At 46.4% G+C, this 21,744-nt stretch overlaps 1 protein-coding gene across 2 annotated transcripts in view; it reads left to right on the top strand.

The window, feature by feature from the left end:
• The window catches only part of LOC139267485 (dynein axonemal heavy chain 8-like), a 2,569,686-nt gene that overhangs the window by 1,181,714 nt on the left and 1,366,228 nt on the right, over window positions 1–21,744 (top strand). For both annotated transcript variants that reach the window (XM_070885867.1, XM_070885866.1), the window contains one exon: window positions 1,112–1,212. In XM_070885867.1, coding sequence (XP_070741968.1) covers window positions 1,112–1,212 — 101 coding nt within the window. The remainder of the gene's footprint in view (window positions 1–1,111; window positions 1,213–21,744) is intronic.

The following is a 21,744-nucleotide window of genomic DNA, read 5'->3' as shown; positions in this document are numbered from 1 at the left end:
GAATTTCAATTCCTTAGCTTTAGACTTGGGTGTCGGGGTTACGATTAAGAAGTTGGCAGATGATACAAAAATTGACTGAATTGAAAATGAAGAAGAAAGCTGTAGACTGCAGGAAGATATCAATGAAATTCAATCCCGAGAAGTGTGAGGTAACACTCGTTAGGCCACAGCTGGAGTACTGTGTGCAGTTCTGGTCACCACAATACAAGAAAGATGTGATTGCACTAGAGAGTATAAAGGAGACTCACGAGGAAGTTGCCTGAACTGGAGAATTTTAGCTATGAGGAAAGATTGGATAGGTTGGGTTTGTTTGCTTTGGAACAGATGAGGCTGAGGGGAGATCTTATTGAGGTGGATAAAATTATGAGTGGCCTAGATCGAGTGGATAGGAAGGACCGATTTTGCTTATCAGAGGGGTCAACAACCAGGGGGCATAGATTTAAAGTAATTGGTAGGAGATTTAGAGGGGATTTGAGGGGAATTGTTTTCACCTAGTGGGTGGTGGTCTGGAATTCACTGCCTGAAAGGGTGGTAGAGCAAGAAACCTTCCCCACATTTAAAAAGTACTTGGATGTGCACTTGGAATGCAGTAACCTACAAGGCTACAGACCAAGAGCTAGAAAGTGGGATTAGGTCAGATAGCTCTTTGTCTGCCAGCACGGACATGATGGGCCGAAATGGCCTCCTTCCGTGCTGTAAATTTCTATGATTCTATGATTTTCTCTACTTTTACCACGATTTTGCTGTACTCCAATAGTGTGGTGTCCAGGATGCATCATTTGCCAGGTAGCCTGACAGTTGCTTGATGGTCACCTAATATTAAGGGGAGTTCCACTTTATTTAATGAGGCACATAACGTGACCCTAATTAAGCCACTTACAATACCATCAGAGTGCAAACACTCAGTATTTTAATGTATTATAGAGAGATGGAGAAAGGGCAGAGGATTGGTGAAAGTTGGCATTTGTGCGATGGTAGGATGCTCTTCTATACTGTAAAATTCTATGAATCAAATAGTCAATGATAATTTAGTCAATAATAAGATAATCAGGAACTAGTTGATCATCTTTCAAGATCCTTTTTCCTGCTCTTTTTATTTTCTGTGTTCTAGGATATTATGGAGCTTTATGTACATTTTAGCCATCAGTTGCTGGATTCTTTAGTGAAATCTACACACCTATCATTAGAAATTCTCAAAAGAAGAATCTTCAAGTAAGTGATTTTTGCTACAGTTCTATTTATTTCTCCAACTTTTTGAATATTGTGGTAATTTTACAAAATAATTTTCCCAGGATAGACCTCCTCCTACCATGAGCAATTTGGGAATTTCCAAGCGTGTTTGAGGATGTTCTCAGACTACCACAGAAACCTTGCCAAATATGCCCTGCTGGACCCAGTTTCACCTACATTTGCTGAGAGCAGGCAACAGTTACCACAATATTGTTAGATTCAACATGATCAGCCAAGCCAAAGCTGCTGAAAATCTAATTCTAATAGAGTTTAAGGTGGAAAATTACTTTAAACAGATTGAGCAGTCCCATTAGGCATAACATTGTCAATAAAGAAGAAAAATTGAATGATTTTTAGATCATCCTTATGCAAAGAAAAACATGCATGTCTCTAGAGTTACAAGAAGGGCACATAAAGCCAACGGTCATAAGAAATAAGGGCAGGAGTAGGCCCTTTGAGATTGCTCTGCCATTTAATAAGATCATGGCTGATCTGACCTTGGGCTCAGCTCCACTTCCCTGTCTGCTCCCCATAACTCTTCACTCCCTTATCGCTCAAAAATATGTCTATCTCCGCCTTAAATGACCCAGCCTCCAGAGCTCTCAGGGGCAGAGAATTCCATAGATTTACAACTCTCTGAGAAGAAATTCCTCCTCATCTCAGTTCTAAATGGGTGACCTCTGATTCTGAAACTATGCCCCCTAGTTCTAGATTCTCCCACGATGGGAATCATCCTCTCTGCATCTATCTTGTTGAGCCCCCTCAGAATCTTATATGTTTCAATAAGACCACCTCTCATTCTTCGAAACTCCAATGTGTATAGGCCGAACCTGTTCAATCTTTCTTCATAAGTGTAAAGTCCTGACCCTGCAGTACAAACTTACACGAGGCTGAAGTCAAGGTCACTCTGAACCTGCACCTATATTTCACAGCTCTCAAGTGCCACACCTGCCTGAGACCTGCCTTTATATACCTGTGTGGAACAGGTATGCAGTGTCTCCTGCAAGTGCACCCCTGGTGGTAAAGTATGCTTGTGGTTACAGGTCATATCTAGTTACAGTCATGAAAAGCATGGTAAGATACAGTTATATACAGTAGTGTGAGATACATGGCATCACCCTCCCCAAGGTCTTATTGTCTTTATAGATTCAGTCTCTCAGGTGGGCTACGCTCTCGCGTGGAGTGTCTTAGTTGTGGTTCAGTTGTTTGCCTTGGTGCCTGTTTTTCTTTCGGTGTGATTGCTGGAATCTCGCCTGGGCTTTCTGTTTCATTCAGTATGATTGCTGGTATCTCGCCTGGGCTGTCTGTTGAGACTGCCCTTTCCTCAGGTTGTTCCCTCTGTCTGTCTACCAGGTGTGGTATGAGTTCCACATTGTAGTCTGCCTCTGGTTCTGCAGTGTTGTTGGCGAATCTACTTTTTACTTGGTCTACATGCCTCCGGCAGGTTTGGCCATTGTCCATTTGTACAACCAGTAGCCTGTTTCCTTCCTTGCCTGTTACTGTCCCTGCAAGCCCTTTAGCACAAACACTTTGTCCCCTATCTCATTCCACCTCCTCCTTGAATTTCGGTCATGGCACTCAGTTAGCTTCCAGCACTTTGCCTCAACAATTTCATGCATGTCTGGGAGGATTAACAAGAGCCGTTTCATCAATAGCTGCGCGGGGGGAACCCCAGTCAACGAATGTGGACGAGATCTGTATGCCAGCAGCAGTTGCGACAGGCGGCTCTGCAGCGTGGGACCTTGGATTTTTAGCATGTTTTGTTTAACGATTTGCACTGCTCGCTCCACCTGGCCATTGGAGGCCGGCTTGAACGGTGCCGTCTTAACGTGATTTATGCCATGGTCAACGATAAAATCTTGAAATTCTGCGCTGGTGAAGCACGGACCATTATCACTGACCAATATGTAAGGAATTCCGTGCGTTGCAAACATGGTTCTAAGGCTCTCCACAGTGGTGGAGGTGGTGCTCGAGTTTAAAATGGTGCACTCGATCCACTTTGAAAATGCATCGACGACTACGAGGAACCATTTGCCCATGAATGGGCCCGCATAGTCTACATGCACCCGCGACCACGGTTTGGTGGGCCAGGGCCAGGGGCTTAGGGGTGCCTCCCTGGGGGTATTACTGAGTTCGGCACAAATGGTGCACCGCCGGACGCAGAGCTCCAAGTCCTTGTCAATGCCAGGCCACCAGACATGGGATCTGCCTATGGCCTTCATAAGGACGATCCCCTGGTGCTCGTGGTGGAGCTCCCGGACAAACGCTTCTCTGCCTCGCAAGGGCATAACTACTCGGTTGCCCCACATCAGGCAGTCTGCCTGTAGTGATAGTTCATGCATGCGCCTATGGAAAGGTTTGATCTCCTCGGGGCAGGCATCGCGAGCCTCTGCCCAGTCACCAGTTAAAACACATCTTTTGACTAAGGATAACGTGGGGTCGCTGGTTGTCCAGGCTCTGATTTGGCAAGCCGTCATGGGCGAACCTATGGATTCAAAGGCATTGATTGCCATGACCATCTCACAGTCCTGTTCATCGGACCCTTCCGTGGTCACCAGGGATAGCCTGCTAAGCGCGTCGGCACAGTTGTCTGTGCCTGGTCTGTGCCTTATTATCGTAAGATGCCAGCATGAGTGCCCACCGCTGAATGCACGCCGAGGCGTTGCTGTTTATTGCCTTGCACTCGGATAGCAGGAACGTGAGGGGTTTGTGGTCAGTTTCTAACGCGAACTTGGCCCCGAAAAGGTATTGGTGCATCTTTTTGACACCGTACACGCACGCGAGCACCTCCTTCTCAACCATACCGTACTCGCGCTCCGCCCGCGAAGGTGACCTGGAGGCATAAGCAAAGGATTGTAATTTACCCGCATCATTGCACCCGACCCTGTACACTGACGCATCACATGTAAGAACTAGATTTTTACCTGGGTCAAAAAAGGCTAAAACACTGTTGGAACATAGAAGGTTGCGTGCCTTATTGAAGGCGCGTTCTTGGGCGTGCCCCCAAAACAATAGCACCCCATTCTGAGTAGCACGTGGAGAGACTCCAGCAGTGTGCTCAAGTTCTGCATAAAGTTCCCAAAGTAATTGAGTAGCCCGAGAAAGGCGCGCAGTTCCGAGACATACCGGGGCCTGGGTGCCAGACGAATTGCTTTGGTTTTGGATTCTTTTGGGCGGATTCCATCAGCGGCAATCCTTCTGCCCAAAAATTCAACCACAGCTGCGAGAAACAAACACTTGGATTTCTTAACTCTTAGGCCTACCCAATCCAATTGACTTAGTACTTCCTCCAAATTGCGGAGATGGGAGTCGGTGTCCCTGCCCGTGATGAGTATGTCATTTTGAAACACAACTGTCCCCGGGATGGACTTGAGCAGACTCTCCATGTTGTGCTGGAATATAGCAGCTGCCGACCTGATGCCGAATGGGCATCGATTGTACATAAAAAGGACTCGATGTGTGTTGATGGTGGTGAGTAGCTTAAACTCTTCGGTCAGTTCTTGCATCATATACACAGATGTGAGATCTAGTTTCGAGAAAAGTTTTCCTCCAGCCAATGTGGCAAATAGGTCCTCCGCTCTGGGCAGCGGGTATTGGTCCTCTAGGGAGACTCTGTTTATGGTAGACTTGTAATCCCCACAGATTCGTATGGATCCATCAGGCTTCATGATGGGGATGATGGGACTTGCCCAGTCGCTAAATTCCACGGGTGAGATAATGCCTTCCCGCAGAAGCCGGTCCAGTTCGTGTTCAATCTTTTCCCTCATCACATAAGGCACAGCTCTAGCCTTGTGATAGACCAGGCTGGCATCCTGTGTGATGTAGATTTTAACTTTAGCCCCTTTGAAGGTGCCCACACCTGGCTGAAAGACATGTTCAAAACCACTTAGAACTGTTGAGCAGGAGGTCCGTTCCTCTGACGACATGGCGTGAACATCATCCCATTTCCAATTTAGTTTTGCCAGCCAGCTTCTCCCCAACAGTGCTGGGAGATCTCCAGAGACAATCCACAGGGGAAGTCAGTTCACCGTCCCTTTGTGTGTGACTGAGAGCATGGCGCTGCCAAGGACTGGGACGATTTCTTTGGTATAGGTCCTTAGTTTGGTGTCGATCCTTGTGAGTTTTGGTCTGTTGCTTTTGAACGGCCACAGCTGTTCAAATTGTTGGACGCTCATGAGAGATTGACTAGCTCCCGTGTCCAGTTCCATGTTGATGGGTATAAGGTTGAGTAGGACCCTCATCATTATTTGAGGTGTCTTGCTGTAAGAACAGTGGACATTGATCGTGTTGACCCGCTGTACCCCGGCGTCCCGGGCACTGTCCCCACCGTCTTCTGGTCTGCTTTCCGACCCTTCTGATTCGTATACCAGCCGAGCTGCTGTTTTTTTGCACATGCGAGCCAGATGCCCTGTATAGTTGCAGTTTCTGCAAACAGCATGCTGAAATCGACACCCCCTTGTTGAGTGCCTTCCCCCACATCTCCAGCACAGACCGCTTCCATTGTTTCCGAAGGATGAGCTGCGTCTGGCTGATCTCTCTTGAGCTTCTCTCAGTCTGTAGTTGATTGCTCGCATTGTGGGTTGATGAGGTGTGAACGGCCGTTCATGTGGCCCTTGATGGCTTCTGGCGCCACTGCCTGCTGTTGAAGGCCTGCTCTCTTGCCTTTGTCTGTGTGTGGGGGTAGCGGCTCGTTTCACGCTGTTCCGATGTTTCGTTAGTTGTTGTACCCGCAGTATAGGTCAACCTCGTTTCTTCTTCTCCTGCCAAGAATGTCTGTGCGACCAGTGCTGCTGCCTCTAGGGTCAAGTTCTTGGTCTGTATAAGCTTTCGGAATATGCCTGCGTGGCCGATTCCTTCAGTAAAAAAGTCTCTCAGTACTTCTCTCTTTAGTTCATCCGAGAACTCACATAAACTAGCCAGCCTCCGAAGTTCCGCCACAAAGTCGGGTATGCTCTGGCTCACACAGCGTCTATAGTTGTAGAACCTGTGTCTGGCCATGTGTAGACTGCTCGCTGGCTTCAGGTGGTCTCTCACCAGTGTGCTCAACTCCTCAAACGACTTGCTTGCTAGTTTCTCGGGTGCCAGCAGGTCCTTCAAAAAGGCGTATGTTTTCGAGCCACAGCTGGTCAAGAGATGGGCTCTTCTCTTGTCTGCCTTATCATTGCCCAACCAGTCTTTGGTTACAAAGCTTTGCTGGAGCCTTTCTATAAAGTCCTCCCAATTGTCTCCAGCATTGTATTTCTCATCTGAGCCGTTGGTAGCCATTCTATGGATTCTGTAATCCCGTAACTCATCGCCACTGTAAAGTCCTGACCCTGCAATACAGACTTACACAAGGCACACGCTGAAGTCAAGGTCACTCTGGACCTGCACCTTTATTTCACAGCTCTCGAGTGCCACACTTGCCTGAGACCTGCCTTTATATACCTGTGTGGAAAAGGTATGCAGTGTCTCCTGCAAGTGCACCCCTGGTGGTAAAGTATGCTTGTGGTTACAGGTCATATATCTAGTTACAGTCATGTATAGCATGGTAAGATACAGTTATATACAGTAGTGTGAGATACATGACAATAAGTCAACCCCTTTATCTCAGGAATCAATCTCGTAAATCTTTTCTGAACTGCCTCCAATGCAAGTATATCCTTCCTTAAATAAGGAGACCAAAACTGTATACAGTACTCTAGGTGTGGCCTCACCAATATCCTGTACAGTTGTAGCAGGACAAATCAGACTTAAGCAGAAATACTTTTACAGGCTTAAAGAAATTGGTTCAATCAGGATAGGTATTAATCTAAACTAAAGACAATGAAAGCTGTGATCAGAATAGTTGCAAAGACTGTGGTAACCGAGAGCAAAGTATTTTTCAGTATTAATAGTCAGATAGCAAATAAGGCGCAAATGGCCATGTGGGAATATGATGTAGTGGCAATAACTGAAACCTAGCTCAAAAAAGGGGAAGATTGGATGCTTAATATTCCATAGTACAAGGTAATCAAAAAAGATTGGGAAGGAAAAAAAGCAGGAGGGGTAGCAGTTTTGATTAAGGAAAATATTACAGTGCTAGAAAGAGAATGTCTTTGAGGGATCGAAGACAGAGGGGTGGAAAATCGGTTGCGCCTCAGTTGGGGTGGTGTCCCGGGCGGAGCAGTAAACTTTGTACTGGCAGATGGTCTGCGTCTGCTGCTGCAAAATTCATCAGCTGAATCTGAAGTTTGGAGCGGGGTGCTAAGGGAGGCGTTTCAGGCCTCTTTTAGGGCACTAGGCCGACTGAGCAAGGGAAAATCCCAAGCTAAGGAGCTGGCCATCCATGGAGCTCTGGTTTTGGATGCCCTCCCTTTCCCCCTTATAGGAGTGTACCTAGACTGTACCTGAACCATTTCCTCTTTAAAGGCTCCATTACATTTTTGGTGTTTGACTCCAATTTACCTGGGCCAGATCCCTCCTCAATTCACTGAAATTAGCCCCCCTTAAGTTAAGTATTTTTTATTCCAGATTGCTCTCTGTCCTTCTCTGTGACTAATCCAAACCTTACAATACTATCTGTGACATTCTCCACTTGAACCATTTCATTCCTCAGGACTAGATCCAGCAATGGCTCCTTCCTCATTGGACTGGAAACATCAAGAAAATTCTCCTGAACACACTTCCTCCCCTTCTCTGCCCTTAACACAATCACTGCCCCATTCAATACTGGGGTAACTAAAGTCTCCCATTATCACTACTCTATAGTTCTTGAACCTCAGTAATTTCTTTGCAAATCTGCTCCTCTATCTCCTTCCCACTATTTGGTGGCCTATAAAATTTACCAAGTAGCATGATAGTTCCTCTATTGCTTCTCAACTCCAACCAAATAGATTCTGGGGTGGAAATTCAGTCTTCTGCTGCTCTTAGTCTCTTAATGCCCCAGAGTGGCGGCAATGGCGGCAGAAATCACTTGCTCCAGAACGGTCAGATTCCAGCGCCCTGCCGGGACATTTGGTGCCGGTGTCGATGGGGTAGGGCGGAGCAGTACAGCCCGGGAGAGGTGAGCAGGTGTACCACGCCCTGGTTGCAACACCGGCTGGATTTCTGGTAGCTGCCTGACCTGTAATGCCCCATAGCACGCCCTGGTGGGAACACCTGTGAAAGCATGTATTCCATGCTATAGCTGCTGAAGTGAGGTAAGTAATGCCGACCTCAGGTAATTATTTTGTGATTTATGTTATGATAACGTGAGTTATTTATTGGAAATGTTTTTGATGGGATTTTTAAAGCTTTTTTTCCACCCAGGCCTCTGTTATGGCGCTCAGAAGGAGTTGAAAAGTCGGATGAAACCAAACGGGGCGTATAACAGATGTCAGCTTGATAATACAAGGGAGAATCAGGCTGCATATAAAAAGTATAGAGGAGAAGTGAAAAAGGAAAACAGAGGGGTAAAGACGAAGTACGAGAATAGATTGACGGCTAACATAAAGGCGAATCCAAAGGCCTTCTTTAGGCATATTAACAGTAAAAGGGTTGTTAGAGGAACGGTGGGGCCGATTAGGGACCAAAATGGAGAACTATTGGTAAAGGCAGAAGGCATGGCTGAGGTATTAAATGAGTACTCTGCATCGGTATTTACCAAGGAAGAGGACTTTGCCAAAGCTATAGTAAACAAGGAGGTTGCTGGGAAGTGGGAATGGATGAGATATAAATAAATAAAGAGGATATAATAGACAGGCTGGCGTATGTCCGATGGAATGCATCTTAGGTTGCTGAGGGTAAAAATTGCAGAGGTGCTTGCCACAATCTTCCAATCCTCCTTAGATACAAGGGTGGTGCCAAAGGACTGGAGGATTGCAAATGTTATGCCCATTTTCAAAAAACAGGAAAAAGATATCCCTGGCAATTACAGGCCAATCAGTTTAACATCAGTGGTGGGGGAGCTTTTAGAAACAATAATCTAAGATGAAAATTAACAACCACTTGGACAAGTTTGGACTAATAAAGGAGAGCCAGCGTGATTTTTTAAGGACAAATTGTGTTTGATTAACGTGATTTTGATTTTTGTTGTGGTAACAGAGAGGGTGGCTGAGGGCAGTGCAGTTGATGCTGTGTATATGGACTTTCAAAAGTTCACATACTAGACTGCTTAGCAAAATTGAAGCACATGGGATAAAAGGGACGGCAGCATCGCATGGATATAAAATTGGGCAAGGGATATGTCATGTAAGTAAATTCTGTTTGTAGCCACTAGATGACGTCTTTGTTGGAAGCCACTGAGCAGCACCCACACGGTGCTGCTCAGGTATAAAAAGCCAGCCATTTTGAGAGTCAGGCACTATGGGCCTAAATAAAGCAGAGCCAAGGTTGTACCTTGTTCAGTTAAACAGTACTTAGTTTGAACCTTTATTGCACACAGAACATTTGGCGACGAGAATACAAGAACCTTTGTTTGTAAAATGAGCACGATTGGATTTTTAGAGCGATTCGTGGAGGGAGAAGATTGGGCACACTTTGTGAGCCGTTTGAACCAGTACTTCATGTCCAACAAAATGAAGGGGGTCGACAATGCAGATTGGCGTCGGGCTGTGTTCCTCACTGTGTGTAGTTCAAAGATCTACGGTCTGATAAAGAATCTACTCATGCCTAGTGATACAACAGAGAAAACGTACAAGGAGTTGTGTACATTGGTACGGGAGCACCTCAAGCCAGATGACGGCATCATCATCTCGAGATACAGGTTTTATACACACGTTCGATCGGAGGGTCAGAATGCGGCGGAATTCGTTGCTGACTTGAGATGTCTTGCGGGACCGTGCAAGTTCAGGACGGTGTTGGCAGACATGCTGCGGGACTTCTTTGTTATCGGTATCAACCACGAGGTGATCCTGCGTGAACTTCTGGCGGTGGAGGAGTTGGATTTAAAAAGGGCCATCCAGATCGCTCAATCATGTATGACGACGGACAGGGACCTAAAGCAAATAGCAGTGAAGAACCGAACCTCGCCAAGTACTGTAAATTGATTTATTTGGTGTTCGGCAGAGCGGCACATGGCAGGGCCTATCCGGCTGTGTTCGTGAAACCTGTGGCTGCTCAAAATCTGCCAGCGGGAATGTATCCGACTTCTCCGTGTTGGCGTTGTGGAGGAAATCATCGGCACCAGCAAAAAAGTTGCAATATAGTTGCAAAGGCTGTATGAGAGTGGGGCACCTCCAGCGCAAGTGTCTGCAGATGAGCAAGCGAGCTGCGACACACCACGTGGAGGATGAGAGTCATACTAGCGCGAATCTATATATGCAATCCGAGCTGCCAGAGGAGGAAGTGTATAAAAACATAGAAACATAGAAAATAGATGCAGGAGTAGGTCATTCAGCCCTTCGAGCCTGCACCACCATTCAATAAGATCATAGCTGATCATTCTCTCCATACTCCTTGATCCCTTTAGCCATAAGGGCCATATCTAACTCCCTCTTGAATATATCCAATGAACTGGCATCAACAACTCTCTGCGGTAGGGAATTCCACAGGTTAACAACTCTTTGAGTGAAGGAGTTTCTCCTCATCTCAGTCCTAAATGGCTTACCCCTTATCCTTCGATTATGTCCCCTGGTTCTGGACTTCCCCAACATCGGGAACATTCTTCCTGTATGGTCTGTACACCTTCATAACCAAAATTAAACCAATTTTGAATGTGAAGTTTAACGGGATACCGGTATCGATGGAACTGGACACGGGGGCGAGTCAATCAATAATGAACAAGAGGGCATTTTATAAGCTGTGAGGCCCAGGCTGAGCCCTGTTAACACCAAGCTGTGCACGTACACCAAAGAACTGATAAAGGTGATTGGCAGTGCACAAATTAATGTGTCATATAATGGTGCGGTTCATGAGTTACCGTTGTGGATTGTTCCAGGCTATGGCCCAAAGCTGCTCGGCAGGAGCTGGTTGGAGAAAATCAGATGCGACTGGAACAACATAAAGGCATTGTCATTGGAGGAAGATACATGTGCCCAAGTATTGAGCAAGTTCCCCTTGCTGTTCAAACCGGGTATCGGCAACTTCACGAGAGAAGGTTGAAATTGAACTGGACAGACTCCAGCGTGAAGGGATCATATCACCGGTTGAATTTAATAAATGGGCCAGCCCTATTGTTACTGTGCTGAAAAGTGATGACACAGTCAGAATCTGTGGAGACTACAAGGCTACGATCAACAGGGTTTCGAAACAAGTTCAGTAGCCGTCACCGAAGGCTGATGACTTGTTTGCGATGCTAGCTGGAGGGAAGTCGTTCACAAAACTGGACTCGACGTTGGCCTATATGATGCAGGGGTTGGTCGAGGCATCGTAGAGACTTAGGTGCATTAACACGCACAAAGTTTATTTACCACAGGTGCCCTTTCGGAATTTGCTCGGCTGCAGCAATATTCCAGAGGAATATGGAAAGTCTACTGAAGTCTGTTCCCAGAACCATCATGTTCCAAGATGATATCCTGATCACCGGTCGTGATTCCAAGGAACATCTGAACAACCTGGAAGAGGTTCTACCGTGTTTGGACAGAGTGGGACTCAGAAGTGCGTCTTCATGGCACCGGAGATCGAATTCCTCGGGAGGAAAATCTCCGCTGATGACATCAGACCTACTGACGTGAAAACCAAGGCCGTCAAGAATGCACCCAAGAATGTGACAGAGCTGCATTCGCTCCTGGGTCTACTCAACTACTTTGGTAACATTCTACCTAAATTGAGCACCTTACTGGAACCACTGCATATGCGATTGAGAAAAGGCGACAACTGGGTGTGTGGCGCATCGCAAGACAGAGCTTTCGAGAAAGCCACCAATCTGCTTTGTTCGAACAAGCTGCTGGTACATTATGACCCATGTAAATGTTTAGTTTTGGCCTGTGACACATTGTCATATGGAATTGGTTGCGTACTCCAACAAGCCAATGAGTCGAGGAAACTTCAAACTGTCGCGTTTGCATCCAAAAGTTTGTCTAAAGCGGAAAGAGCATACAGCATGGTAGAAAAGGAAGCTTCAGTGTGTGTGTGCGGGATAAAAAAAGATGCATCAATACCTGTTTGGTCTGAGGTTCGAATTAGAGACTGATCACAAGCCGCTCATTTCATTATTTTTCGAGAGCAAAGGTATCAATACCAATGCTTCATCCCGCATTCAAAGGTGGGCGCTGACATTATCTGCCTATGATTATGTCATTCGCCACAGACCTGGCACAGAGAATTGTGCCGATGCTTTGAGTCGGTTGCCGTTGCCCACACCAGAGGTGCAAACGCCACAACCGGCGGATCTAATGTTAATCATGGATGCTTTTGAGAGTGAAGGAACCTCTGTCACTGCTCAACAAGTTAAGACCTGGACCAGCTAGGACACGATTTTATCGGTGGTAAAGGGTTGCATCCTCAAAGGGGATTGGTCTGCCATGCCTAAGCAAATGTGCGAGGAGGCCAAACCGTACATTCGTCGCAAGGACGAACTGTCTATTCAAGCAGATTGCATATTGTGGGGCAATCGCGTTGTAATGCCCAAAAAAGGGAGAGAGAAGTTCGTGCGTGAGTTACACAGCACACATTCGGGTATAGTGATGATGAAGGCCATCGCCAGCTCCCATGTATGGTGGCCAGGAATTGATTCTGAGCTCGAAGCATGCGTGCATCAGTGCAACACTTGCATGCAGCTCAGCAATACACCAGCGGAATCGCCGCTGAGTCTGTGGTCGTGGCCATCCAAACCTTGGTCCAGGATCCATGTAGAGTTTGCAGGTCCCTTCCTGGGCAAGATGTTTTTAGTGGTGGTGGATGCTTAATCGAAGTGGATAGAATGCCTAATCATGTTATCCAACACATCCACGGCAACCATAGAGAATCTCAATGTCATGTTTGCGACACATGGTCTGCCTGATATAGTGGTGAACGACAATGGGTCGTGATTCACCAGTCAGGAGTTTCAGGAGTTTGTGAAACTTAATTACATAAAACATGTAAGGTCAGCCTACATCCAACAGGCAAGCTGAACATGCAGTACAAATTATCAAGCAAAGCATGAGGAGAGTAACCCAAGAGTCACTGCAGACCCGCTTGTGCTGCATACTGCTGAGTTACAGGACAAGACCCTACACACTCACAGGAGTCTCGCCTACTGAACTCATGATGAAAAGAGGTCTTAAGACCAAGCTATCTCTGGTACACCCGGATTTAAATAATCATGTTGAATACAGAAGACAAAGTCAACAAGGGTACCACGATCGCGCAACTGTGTCACGCAAGATTTCTGTTAATGATCCTGTATATGTGTTGAACTATGATCAGGGTCCCAAATGGATCGCTGGTACGATCATGGCCAAGGAGGGCAACAGAGTATTTGTTATTAAGCTCAAGAAAGGGCAAACTTGCAGGAAACGCATGGATCAGACAAAGCTGAGGCACATAGATGAGCCAGAACAGTCGGACAAAGAAACTATCGACAACCAATCAACCTACCAGCAGTCTTCAGAGGACTCGAGGGTCATCAGTGAACCCGGAATTTCCATCACGGACCTGTTCAATAAAAATGGACTTGCAATTCCTGACATGGCCACTGTCACCCCCAACAAGTCAGTCATCCAGCCATCAGCCACAACAGACAATGCATACTCACCCAAGGCTGGAATCGAACTGAGACGGTCAACCCGGGAGCGCAAAGCACCAGACTGTCTCAACCTGTGAAAGACTGTAATAATATCTCAGAGTGGGGTATTGTCATGTATGTACATTCTGTTTGTAGCCATCAGATGGCGTCATTGTTGGAGGCCACTGAGCAACACGCACATGGTGCTGCTCAGGTATCAAAGGCCAGCTATTTTGAGAGTCAGGCACTTTGGGCCTAAATAAAGCAGAGCCAAAGTTGTACCTTGCTTAGTTAAACAGCACTCACTATGAATCTTTCTTGCATACTTAACAGGACAGCAAAAAAGAGAGTTGTGGTGAATGGCTGTGTTTTGGACTGGAGGGAGGAGGTATTGTGATCAGGTAGGCCAATGGTATCTTGGTTGTTATTGCAAAGGGGATAGAGTATAAAAGCAGGGAAGTTTTGCTACAGCTGTACAAGGTATTGTTGAGGCCACATCTGGAATACTGCATGCAGTTTTGGTTTTCATATTTACGAAAGGACATACTTGCTTTGGAGTCAGTTCAGAGAAGGTTCACTAGGTTGATTCCGGGAATTAGGTAGTTGACTTATGAGGAAAGGTTGAGTAGGTTGGGCCTTTACTCATTGGAATTCAGAAGAATGAGAGCTGATCTTAGCGAAACTTATAAGATTATGAGGGGGCTTGACAGGGTGGATGCAAAGAGGATGTTTCCACTGATGGGGAGACTAGATGGCATGATCTTAGAATAAGGGGCCACCCATTTAAAACAGAGATGAGGAGGAATTTCTTCTTTCAGAGAAACATAGAAACATAGAAAATAGGTGCAGGAGTAGGCCATTCGGCCCTTCGAGCCTGCACCATCATTCAATAAGATCATGGTTGATCATTCCCTCAGTACCCCTTTCCTGCTTTCTCTCCATATCCCTTGATAGCCTTAGCCGTAGGGGCCATATCTAACTCCCTCTTGAATATATTCAATGAACTGGCATCAACAACAATCTGCGGCAGGGAATTCCACAGGTTAACAACTCTCTGAGTGAAAAAGTTTCTCCTCATCTCAGTCCTAAATAGCCTACCCCTTATCCTAAGACTGTGTCCTCTGGTTCTGGACTTCCCCAACATCGGGAACATTCTACCCGCATCTAACCTGTCTTGTCCCGTCAGAATCTTATATGTTTCTATGAGGTTCCCTCTCATCCTTCTAAACTCCAATGTATAAAGGCCCAGTTGATTCAATCTCTCCTCATATGTCAGTGCAGCCATCCCGGGAATCAGTCTGGTGAATCTTCGCTGCACTCCCTCAATAGCACGAACATCCTTCCTCAGATTAGGAGACCAAAACTCAACACAATATTCCAGGTGAGGCCTCACCAATGCCCTGTACAACTGCAGTAAGACCTCCCTGCTCCGATACTCAAATCCCCTAGCTATAAAGGCCAACATACCATTTGCCTTCTTCACTGCCTGCTGTACCTGTATGCCAACTTTCAATGACCGATGAACCATGACACCCAGGTCTCGTTGCACCTCCCCTTTTCCTAATCTGCCGCCATTCAGATAATATTCTGTCTTTGTGTTTTTGCCCCCAAAGTGGATAACCTCACATTTATCCACATTATACTGCATCTGCCATGCATTTTCCCACTCATCTAACCTATCCAAGTCAACCTGCAGCCTCTTAGCGTCCCCCTCACAGCTCACACCGCCACCCAGTTTAGTGTCATCTGCAAACTTGGAGATATTACACTCAATTCTTTCATCTAAATCATTGATGTATATGGTAAAGAGCTGGGGTCCCAGCACTGAACCCTGCGGCACTCCACTAGTCACTGCCTGCCATTCTGAAAAGGACCAGTTTATCCTGACTCTCTGCTTCCTGTCTGCTAACCAGTTCTCTATCCACGTCAGTCTATTACCCCCAATACCATGTGCTTTCATTTTGCACACCAATCTCTTGTGTGGGACCTTGTCAAAAGCCTTTTGAAAGTCCAAATACACCACATCCATTGGTTCTCCCATGTCCAGGTTACTAGTTGCATCCTCAAAAAATTCCAGGTTTGTCAAGCATGATTTTCCCTTCATAAATCCATGCTGACTTGGACCGATCCTGTCATTGCTTTCCAAATGCGCTGTTATTTCATCCTTAATAATTGATTTCAACATTTACCCCACCACTGATGTCAGGCTAACCGGTCTATAATTACCCGCTTTCTCTCTCCCTCCCTTTTTAAAAAGTGGTGTTATATTTGCTACCTTCCAGTCCATAGGAACTGATCCAGAGTCAATAGACTGTTGGAAAATGATCACCAATGCATCCACTAAAGTACTCTGGGATGCAGACTATCAGGCCCCGGGGATTTAGTGGTCTTCAATCCCATCAATTTCCCTAACACAATTTCCTGCCTAATAAGCATATCCTTCAGTTCCTCCTTCTCACTAGACCCTCGGTCCCCTAGTACATCCGGAAGGTTATTTGTGTCTTCCTTTGTGAAGACAGAACCAAAGTATTTGTTCAATTGGTCAACCATTTCTTTGTTCCCCATCATAAATTCACCTGAGTCCGATTGCAAGGGACCTACGTTTGTTTTCACTAATCTTTTTCTCTTCACATATCAATGGAAGCTTTTGCAGTCAGTTTTTATGTTTCAGGCAAGCTTCTTCTCGTACTCTATTTTCCCCCTCTTAATTAAACCCTTTGTCCTCCTCTGCTGAATTCTAAATTTCTCCCACTCCTCAGGCTTGCTGCTTTTTCTGGCCAATTTGCATGCCTCTTCCTTGGATTTAACACTATCTTTAATTTCCCTTGTTAGCCACAGTTGATTCACCTTCCCCATTTTATTTTTACTCCAGACAGGGATGTACAATTGCTGAAGTTCATCCATGTGATCTTTAAATGTTTGCCATTACCTATTCACCGTCAACCCTTTAAGTATCATTTTCCAGTCTATTCTAGCCAATTCACACCTCAAACCATCGAAGTTACCTTTCCTTAAGTTCAGGACCCTAGTTTCTGAATTAACTGTGTCACTCTCCATTTTAATAAAGAATTCTACCATGTTATGGTCACTCTTCCCCAAGGGGCCTCGCACAACAAGATTGCTAATTAGCCCTTTCTCATGACACATTACCCAGTCTAGGATGGCCAGCTCCCTAGTTGGTTCCTCGACATATTGGTCTGGAAAACCATCCCTAATACACTCCAGGAAATCCTCCTCCACCGCATTGCCAGCAGTTTGGTTAGCCCAATCAATATGTAGATTAAAGTCACCTGTGATAACTGCTGTATCTTTCTTGCATGCATCCCTAATTTCTTGTTTGATGCTGTCCCCAACCTCACTACTACTGTTTGGTGGTCTGTGCACAACTCCCACTAGCGTTTTCTGCCCCTTGGTATTCCGTCGCTCCACCCATACCGATTCCATATCATCCAAGCTAATGTCCTTTCTTACTATTGCATTAATTTCCTCTTTAACCAGCAATGCCACCCCACCTCCTTTTCCTTTCTCTCTATCCTTCCTAAATGTTCAATACCCCTGGATGTTGAGTTCCCAACCTTGGTTACCCTGGAGCCATGTCTCCGTGATGCCAATTACATCATAACCGTTAACTGCTATCTGCGCAGTTAAGTCGTCTACCTTATTCCGAAAACTCCTCGCATTGAGGCACAGAGCCTTCAGGCTTAACTTTCTAACACACTTTGCCCGTTTAGAATTTTTCTGTAATGTGGCCCTTTTTGCTTTTTGCCTTAGGTTTCTCTGCCCTCCACCTTTACTTTTCTTCTTTCTATCTTTTGCTTCTCCCCCCATTCTACATCTCCCTGTTTCCCTGCATAGGTTCCCATCCCCATGCCATATTCGTTTAACTCCTCCCCAACAGCACTAGCAAACACTCCCCCTAAGACATTGGTTCCGGTCCGGCCCAGGTGCAGGCCGTCCGATTTGTACTAGTCCCATCTCCCCCAGAACCGGTTCCAATGTCCCAGGAATTTGAATCCCTCCCTTCTGCACCACTCCTCAAGCCACGTATTCATCTGAGCTATCCTGCGATTCCTACTCTGACTAGCATGTGGCACTGGTAGAAATCCTGAGATTACTACTTTTGAGGTCCTACTTTTTAATTTAGCTCCTAGCTCCCTAAATTCGTCTTGTAGGATCTCATCCTGTTTTTTACCTATATCGTTGGTACGTATATGCACCACAACAACTGGTTGTTCACCCTCCCTTTTCAGAATGCCCTGCACCTGCTCTGAGACATCCTTGACCCTTGCACCAGGGAGGCAACATACCATCCTGGAGTCTCGGTCGCGGCCGCAGAAACATCTATCTATTCCCCTTACAATTGAATCCCCTATAACTATAGCTCTACCACTCTTTTTGCTGCCCTCCTGTTCAGCAGAGCCTCCCACGGTGTCATGAACTTGGCTGCTGCTGCCCTCCCCTGATGAGTCATCCCCCCCAACACTACCAAAAGCGGTGTATCTGTTTTGCAGGGGGATGACCGCAGGGGACCCCTGCACTACCTTCCTTGCACTTCTCTTCCTGTTGGTCACCCATTCCCTATCTGGCTGTGTACTCTTTGGGTTGTAAATCTGTGAAATTTGCTGCCTCAATCAGCTGTGGAAGCTGGGACATTGAATAAATTTAAGACAGAAATAGACAGTTTCTTGAACGATAAAGGGATAAGGGGTCATGGGGAGCGGGCAGGGAAGTGGAGCTGAGTCCATGATCGGATCAGCCATGATCTTATTGAATGGCGGAGCATGCTCGAGGGGCCGTATGGCCTACTCCTGTTCCTATTTCTTATGTTCTTATGTTCTTATATGTACAATGGCGTTCCCCAAGGTTCAGTACGAGGACCACTGCTGTTTTTAATATACAATAATGACTTGGACTTGGGGGCACAGGGCATAATTTCTAAATTTGCAGTTGACAGGAAACTTGGAAGTGTAGTAGAGTGATGAAGATAGCAATATACATCAAGAAGATATCGACAGTCTGGTGAAATGGGCAGACATATGGAAGATTACATTAAACACAGAGAAAGAAGTGTGAGGTGATACATTTTGGTAGAAAGAATAAGGAGAGACTGTACTCACTCAATGGGACAATTTTAAAGGGGCTGCAAAGAGACCTGGGGGTACTTGTGCATAAATCGTTGGAGGTGACAGGACAGGTTAACAAAGCAGTTAATGAAGCATATAGGATTCTGGGCTGTATAAATCGAGGCATAGAGTACAAAACCCAGGAAGTTATGCTAAACCTATATAAAAAAAAATAGTTCGGCTCCAGCTGGAGTATTGTGTTCAATTCTGGACACCACACTGTAGAGGAGGGATGTTAAGTTTTTGGAGAGGGTACAGAAGAAATTTACTAAAATGGTTCTAGGGATGAGGGAATACAATTATGTGGAAGCATAGGAGGAGGAGAGAAAATTAAGAGGAGAAACATAGAAACATAGAAAATAGGAGCAGTAGTGGGCCATTCAGCCTTTCGAGTCTGCACCGCCATTCAATATGATCATAGCTGATCCTCTATCTCAACACCATATTCCCACTTTTTCTCCATACCCCTTGAGGCCTTTTGTGTCTAGCAATCTATCTATCTCCCTCTTAAATATATTCAGTGACTTGGCTTCCACAGCCTTCTGTGGTAGAGAATTCCACAGATTCACCACCCTCTGAGTGAAAAGATTTCTCCTCATCTCGGTCCTAAATATCCTACCCCCGTATCCTGAGACTGTGACCCCTTGTTCTAGACTTCCCAGCCAGGGAAAACATCTTCCCCGCATCCAGTCTATCCAACCTAGTCAGAATTTTATACGTTTCAATGAGATCCCCTCTCATTCTTCTAACCTCCAGTGAATACAGGCCTAGTCGACCCAATCTCTCCTCTTACGACAGTCCTGCCATCTCAGGAATCAGTCTGCTGAACCTTCGCTGCACTCCCTCTATGGCAAGTGTATCCTTTCTTGAGTAAGGAGACCAAAACTGCACACAATACTCCAGGTGCGGTCTCACCAAGGCCCTGTATAGCTGTCGTAATCATCCTTGCTCCTGTACTCAAATCCTCTTGCAACGAAGGCCAACATACCATTTGCCTTCCTAATCGTATGCTGCACCTGCATGTTTGCATTCAATGACTGGTGTACAAGGACACCCAGGTCCCTCTGTACACCCAAGTCATCACCATTTAAATAATAATTTGTCCTTATGTTTTACCTACCAAAGTGGATAACTTCACGTTGATCTACGTTATACTGCATCTGCCATGTGTTTACCCAGTCATTCAACCTATCAGCGTCTTTGCATCCTCCTCACAACTCACAATCCCACCTCATCATCATCATAGCAGTCCCTCGGAATCGAGGAAGACTTGCTTCCACTCCTGAAGTGAGTTCTTTGGTGGCTGAACAGTCCAAACGAGAACCACAGACTCTGTCACAGGTGGGACAGACAGTCGTTGAGGGAAGGGGTGCATGGGACTGGTTTGCCGCACGCTCTTTCCGCTGCCTGCACTTGATTTCTGCACACTCTCGGCGTTGAGACTCGAAGTGCTCAGCGCCCTCCCGGATGCACTTTCTCCACTTAGGGCGGTCTTTGGCCAGGGACTCCCAGGTGTCAGTGGAGATGTTGCACTTTATCAGGGAGGCTTTGAGGGTGTCCTTGTAACGTTTCTGCTGCCCAACTTTGGCTTGTTTGCCGTGAAGGAGCTCCGCATAGAGCACTTGCTTTGGGAATCTCGTGTCTGGCATGCGAACTATGTGGCCTGCCCAGCAAAGCTGATTGAATGTGGTCAGTGCTTCAATGCTGGGGATGTTAGCCTGGACGAGGATGTTGATGTTGGTGTGCCTGTCCTCCCAGGGGATTTGTAGGATCGTGCGGAAACATCGTTGGTGATATCGCTCCAGCGCCTTAAGGTGTCTACTGTACATGGTCCATGCCTCTGAGCCATACAGGGAGGCGGGTATTACTACAGCCCTGGAGACCATGAGCTTGGTGGTAGATTTGAGGGCCTGGTCTTCGAACACTCTTTTCCTTAGGTTGCCAAAGGCTTCACTGGCGCATTGGAGGCAGTGTTGAATCTCGTCATCACTGTCTGCTCTTGTTGATAAGAGGCTCCCGAGATATGGGAAATGGTCCACGTTGTTGAGGGCCATGCCATGGATCTTGATGACTGGGGGGCAGTGCTGTGCGGCGAGGACAGACTGGTGGAGGACTTTTGACTTACGGATGTTTAGTGTAAGGCTCATGCTTTCGTAAGTCTCAGGAAATACGTCGACTATATCCTGGAGTTCAACATCAGAATGCATGCAGACGCAGGCGTCGTTCACGTACTGTAGCTCAACGACAGAGGTTGCGGTGATCTTGGACCTGGCCTGGAGGCGGCGAAGGTTAAACAGCTTCCTACTGGTTCAGTATTTTAGTTCCACTCCAGCGGGGAGCTTGTTGACTGTGAGGTGGAGCATGTCAGCGAGGAATATTGAGAAGAGGGTTGCAGCAATGTCGCAGCCATGTTTGACCCCGGTCCGGACGTGGATTGGGTCTGTAATGGGTCTGTTGGCAAGGATCATGGCTTGCATGTCATTGTGGAGCAGGTGAAGGTTGTTGACAAACCTTTGGGGGCATCTGAAACGGAAGAAGACGCTCCATAGACCTTCGCGGTTGACAGTGTCAAAGACCTTTGTAAGGTCGAAAAACGGCATGTATAAGGGCTGGCGCTGCTCCCTGCATTTTTCCTGCAGCTGTCGCGCTGCAAAGATCATGTCCTTTGTACCCCGTAGGGGACGGAATCCGCACTGTGACTCTGGGAGGAGCTCCTTGGCCACAGGGAGAAGACCATGTATGTACACAAGGTCTGCCCATCACCAGGGAGCACTACCATCGGAGGTCCGAGGGTCATAGATACAC

This window comes from Pristiophorus japonicus, chromosome 7, assembly GCF_044704955.1.
Source record: "Pristiophorus japonicus isolate sPriJap1 chromosome 7, sPriJap1.hap1, whole genome shotgun sequence".
NCBI classification, from domain to species: Eukaryota; Metazoa; Chordata; class Chondrichthyes; family Pristiophoridae; genus Pristiophorus; species Pristiophorus japonicus.
Note: the sequence above shows the minus strand (reverse complement) of the source record. Positions and strands in the feature narration are given on the sequence as shown.